The sequence below is a fragment of the Balaenoptera musculus genome, chromosome 3 (genome assembly GCF_009873245.2).
Source record: "Balaenoptera musculus isolate JJ_BM4_2016_0621 chromosome 3, mBalMus1.pri.v3, whole genome shotgun sequence".
Taxonomy (NCBI): Eukaryota; Metazoa; Chordata; class Mammalia; order Artiodactyla; family Balaenopteridae; genus Balaenoptera; species Balaenoptera musculus.
In genome coordinates this window covers 156616303-156622302 of record NC_045787.1, presented here as the reverse complement: position 1 = coordinate 156622302, position 6000 = coordinate 156616303, and the positions used below count along the sequence as shown (strand labels likewise).

At 49.2% G+C, this 6000-nt stretch overlaps 1 protein-coding gene across 1 annotated transcript in view; it reads right to left on the bottom strand.

Moving 5' to 3' along the window:
• Positions 1-672: 672 nt before the first annotated feature.
• Positions 673-6000, bottom strand: part of LOC118892596 (cytochrome P450 4F2-like) — a 77052-nt gene continuing 71724 nt past the window's right edge. Inside the window, 6 exon segments of the mRNA XM_036847340.1 lie at positions 673-806; positions 989-1055; positions 2131-2401; positions 3187-3308; positions 4926-5053; positions 5141-5194. Of these exon segments, the coding sequence (XP_036703235.1) occupies positions 673-806; positions 989-1055; positions 2131-2401; positions 3187-3308; positions 4926-5053; positions 5141-5194 (776 nt within the window).

Sequence of the window (6000 nt, the reverse complement as noted above, 5' to 3'; positions counted from 1 at the left end):
CTTTAGCTGCCAGGGTGGTTCTGGTGATTAATTGTGTTCATATGAACACAATATATGCCACTTACTATGCCATCAGAAAATCTGTGTGTTATTATAGGACATTCAACCCCAGGCTTGAGAGTTTGGACTCTGGACAATAGGAGAATTTTTGCCATTGAACTCTTGTAAGACAAGAGACATATATTGAGTCACTACTGTGTGTCCAGCACTGTTATAGGCCCTGGGGACACAGAGGTAAATCACATCCAGTCCCACATGCATAATCCAGCAGCCAAAGCACGATGTGAAAGGCTGTGGTGGAGACATCTGCTGGTCACTAACGGAAAATGTGGAGGAAGAAATGTTCACCCAGGGAGTGAAGATGTTTGAAAACATGTGATTTCAGACAGAAAAGTAAGAGACTGGAGGGGAAGTTCACTTACTGAATATGTGCTAAGTGGCAATATCTGCCCTCACACATTGTTGCTAATTATCTCAGAAATCCAGGTTTCTGTCCCAAAAGCCTGCAACTTTGTCCTGCTACCCATGCTGAGTACTAGATCCTGCCTCAGAGCTCTGCTCCTCTTCCCACTAAGCAATAATGACAGAATCCACAAAAAGATTTTCTCTCTTCCCCAGCCAGGGAGCAGAGCCAATGAGAGGAGCTCAGAAAAAGACCAGGAGGACTTGCACTCACCATTTAATCTCCTTAGGCTCACGGTCCCTGAGGAGCTCTTGCGCCTCCTGCCGGCAGCGTTCCTGGTATTCTTGGTGCTTTACAAGGTTGTACAGGATCCAGGAGAGGCCACTGGCTGTGGTGTCATGGCCTGAAGAGCATCCAGAAAGGCTTGGATATCTGGGCTACTTCAGCACCAGAGGGTGGACAGCACCTTCACAGTAAGGCCCATGGGGAGGATGGGGAGGGATGGGGTGGTCCAGGGTCCACACACCAAGTCCCTGGGATGGAGAGACACATGCCCCCTCTGTAGTCCCACACTGGGACCCTCACCCTCAAACATGAAGGTGTCAGCTTCAGCTCGGATATCTTCATCTGACAATCCCTTCCCGTCTTCATCCTGGAGAGAAAGCAAGATCCGCAGAATCACACCAGAGGGCCCCTGAGCCTACACTGAGAAAATCTCTGAACCTCCATCATCCATCCAGAACCCCAAGCCCACCCTGAAATCCTAGACTTCCTTCTGTCACCAGAGGCCCCACCCCATAGGTCTCCTCCTTGATCTCCTCGTCTCCTGTGTTTTCCCTGGTGAAAGGAATCAATGGTCCATAAATATTTTCATGTTTCTTCATGATGAGGAATTTCTGAGAAAACAGTTGCTGGCAACCTGGGTTACGGGATGATTGAGTGGCAACTTGCCTTGGAAGCTAGAGATTGAGCATTGCCCCAAAGCCATTTGCTCACATGCTAGGATAGTAAATCCAGAGATTCTTTATGTCTCCTGGAGATAAGGAATGGGTTATAAACCTATAGAACCTATAGACTTTGCCTTCTCACCAAAGAGGATTTGTTTAAGCTCCAGAACAATCTCTCTCTCCTCTTCTCTTCTCTTTCCTTCCCTTCTCTACTCTCTCCATACCTCTATCCCTATCCCTATCCCTATTATCCATGCAGAAGAATGGGCAGATATATCAGCTGTCCTGTATAAGTTTCAAATTTCAGTATCTGGAAGTAATACTCCTGTGATGCGACCATGGCTGCATGGACAGGTAAAAGCATCATGGAGCCCTCAAAAGAATTTGGGGAAAAAGGGGAAAAGAATGGGGAAAAAGAGCTAAATTCTATTCTGGCTACTGTTACTGCTGTGAGAAATAAATGCTCTGCTCTGATCCAGGGTTCTGTATATATACTACAACAACAACAACACACACACACACACACACACACACACACACACACACACGTAGACTAACTTATTAACTCGGAAGTAGAGTAAAATCTCAGGCCTTCACAGTTTCAGACTCAGCAATCCCCTGCAGGGGGATTCCACACAGTCATCTCTAAAACTTATCCCGGACCCATCCCTCCCTCAAGCACCTCACATGGCTCCCCAGTACCCTCTGCATCCCATCCAAGCTCTTTGATCAAATCGAGGTCCATTCTAATACTTCTACTCAGATCTCAGAGGAGCCCACCTTGGTCAGCAGGAGCACATCAATGAAGTCCAAGGTCTTGGCCTTAGCCTTGGCCTTGAGGCAGTCATCAATGCCCTGACTGGGGAGGGTACGCCGCCGCTCCTGGATAACAGCATCTGTGAAGTCGTGAACTAGGCGGCAGGCCCTGAGGAAGCACCGCCCGTCGGGGGTGAGGTAGTACAGGAGGTCTACGTGCAGGAAGATCTGCTGGTGCCGCTTTGCCACTAGGGCACTGAGCTCCAAGATGGCAGCAATATATTCACTGGGCTTCCTGCAGGGTGAGAGCATGAAGGAAGCCAACAACATAAAACACCTGAAGCCCAGAAGCCAAGAGCTACCTCCCTCCAGGAAACTGAGGCTCCAAGAACAGATGGCCCACAAATACAGTGTGGGGAGGAGCCAGGACATGAGACTCTCCAGACTCTTCTCTCCTACATCCCATCTCTGTGAGCTGCCTCCATGCCCCAGGCACCCAGAGCACAGCTTAGATATCATGCTTCTCCCCTCTGTCTCTCACCCAGTATCTGTCCCTTCTCCTTCCCAAAACTGTCCACACGGCTCAGAACTTATCCTCTGCTAGCTGACCAATGGCCCAGCCCCTTCTCTATTCTCCTTACATCCAATGTCAACACCATCCACTGTCTACATTACGGTCATTCTTCTCTTGAGTCAGATGTCCAAGCTTAGCTTTGACCACCACCCTCATCTGATCAAACACCTTCCATGGCTCCCTGGAAACCTCGGAATAAAGTTCATATCTTTTTGTCTGGCTTCAGAATGTCCTTAAGATATAACCCCGCCCACTCCTCCAAACTTATTTCCAAGGTGTCTCCTCACGGTTGCACACACTTTGATCGTTCTAGGCTCCTGGCGTTTATCAAACAGTTCTACCTACCTGAAATGATCACTCCTCTTTCCCTTTCCCTGTCCTTCAATATCGAGCTTTGACCCACCTCCTCCAGGAAGGCTCTTCTGATAGCCCTGGTCAGTCCTCCCTCCCCCATCTACTCCCTTGGATCTATGGCTCATGTACCCAGGCCCTGGGCCAAGACTCACTCCTGGCAATTGCTGTCGAAACTGAAGACGCATTCCTGCAGACTGTCCAGGGTCACGAGGCTGATGTGTTCAAACACGTCCAGATGGGTGTGGCCCTCCGTGACTAAGCGCTGCCACTTGGCCTGGACAGAGAAGGGGACAGGGTTAGGACTGGGAATTGCCTCCTCTGAGCCCCTACCCAATCCCAACCACCTGATGGGCTCCCCCAGACCCTGCCTCTTGGCCCCAGGCAGCCATTCCCAGGGAAGACCAGGCTTGGATAGGAGTAAAAGTTGTTACTGTTAGGACATGAAGTCCCCATGGCTCGGAGTTAGGAGATTTGGGTTTTTGATCTTGGCTCTTCCTTCTACACTCTGTGTATCCTTAGTAAAGTTAATGAATAAAGTAAGTGCACAACAAATGTTAGCTTTCATCATCATCATTTTTATAAATTGATTAGGCAAATATCCCCTATATTGAGAGAGGTTGTCTTCCATGCACCCTGAGCACCCCTGCCCTTTAATGCTGGGTATGCCAAAAAAAATTGCAAGACTCCTATGTTCTTTACCTGGGCCATTTCTCAGAGTTGTATTTGTAGAAAACAACCTTGAGGAGTGAGGTTATGTCTCCCCCTGGACAAATATCAAGCTCGCTTCTAATAACTATAAAAGTCACAGAGTCCCTAAACCTATACTGCTCCCCGCTATAATACAACATACTACATGACTGGCATCTATAGAAGCCCACCTGTGTCATCCACATGGGATTTGGTGACTTGGAGGAAGAATGCAAACCAACAAGAAGCACAGGCTCTTTGTTATGCTGAGGGTAATAAACTGTCCTCGGTTTCTGACCCAGGAGTCTCATGTCTTCTGGCCAAATCCATGAAACAGTAACAAGCTCACTTGCAGCTCCCAAATATGAAAAAAAATCCCAACCTTCACAAAATCCTGACCTCCAGTACTTCACTTCCATATGTTTATATCCAAACCCTTTGCAGTGTGATTTTTCAGCAGCTTCTATTAGGAGGTGGAGCCTATTTCACCATCCTTTGATTCTGAGCTAGGCTTGGACCTGCTTTGGCCAATACCTTGGTGAAAATGATAAGGTGATCATCCCAAACCTAGACCCCAAAGGGCATTGCAGCTTCCTGTCAGTCTGCTGGAACCCTGCTCCTGCCATGTAAACAAGCCTGAGATGTCTTTTGGAGGGAGAGAATTGCATGAAAGAATGTCCAGTTGTCCCAGCTGAGGCCATCCTAGATCAACCTGCAGTCAGCCAGGCTGCAAACATGTGAGAGGACTGGTTCCAGCACAGCAAATCTTCCTATCTGACCCACAGCTGATCACAGATACATGAGTGGCCCCATCTACATCCAGAAGAACTAGCCAACTGACTCACAGACTTCTCAATATTAAACCCTCATTTTTTTTTGAAGTGATATGCTACTCCAGATGACTACTACACAATATTCATCATCATCATAAACCGTGTCTCAAGATTCCAAGGCTTTTCGGAGGGAAACAGAAAATAACACACTCTGAGCACCTACTATGTGCCAGGGCTCCATTATGTTATCTTGATCACCCTGTCAAGCAGGGATCATACTATCCTCATTTTACAGCTGAGGAAACTGAGGCTCAGAAAGGAAGAACAATGGCCCCAAAGACACCTAGCACTGTGAGAATTCCAGACAAGAAATCTCTGAGTCCCCGTTGTCCACAAGACTCCAGCTGGGACCCCGAGTTCAAGATACTCACATGCATGATGTCTGCATTCTTGGTGAAAATCTTCATATAGGGCTTCAGGATGTTGAAGTGGAAGGCGGGTGTCAGCATGTGACGGCGCCTGTTCCACTTATCACCAGCACTCAGCAGGAGCCCATCCCCTAGCCGAGGCAGCCACGGGGAGTGGGCAAGGGCAGCACCTTCCTCTGGGCCCCCAAGGTTATCCCCAATCCCGATCAGTTACACACCCAGCCAGGGCTTCAGAAAGTCATAGAAGACCACGTCCTTGGGTGCGATGGCAGCTGACATGAATGAGGACCATCAGGGGCCAGGGAGAGTGGGAGCGGAGGGACTTTTGGTGGGTGGTGGCGGCTCCCAGCCAGGAATCTGCATTCCCCCTCCAAGCCCAGCATAGCAGGAATGGGGCCAAGAGCACAGGAAACTGGGAGGAGGGAGGAAGGGGGGGAACAGGCCAGGCTGCAGCACAGAATACAGTAAAGGCAGAGCCCATAGACACAACTCTATATGCTTAGACACACCCCAACATGACACAACATGCCCCAACATGCCTTGGCATGGCTCCTACGTGGTCCAGCCTGTTCTGAACACACAGGCATAGCCCAGCACTTTACAAAACATCTGTACAGAGACTTAGGACACCATATCTGCCCCAGCACTCTCACCTCTCCTGAACATCTGACAGGGCCCCATGTGTTAACATGTCCTGACAAGGCCCCGACATGCATGGCACAACCTGACATGACACAACAGCTCTGCCAGGGACCTGAAGACAATCTGACATGACCGCAATGTGCCCCAGGCAGGCTCCAGACAGGACTCAAATTCACTGATTTCACAGATGTGAACCAGGTGTGACCCAGATACACCCCCAAGACCTGCAACAGACACGACTCACATAAGGTCTCAGGCATTTCTCAGAGTGATCCTGAGTCCCAGACCTCAGACAAACCTCAAATGTGGCCCAGATGTGACCAGCAGGAGAACCAGACAATCTCTAATGACATCTCGGAGAAGAACCAGACAGACCCTGACATGCCTCAGATATCCTTGGCCACAGCTGAGCCCCAGGCATGACTGAGACCATCTC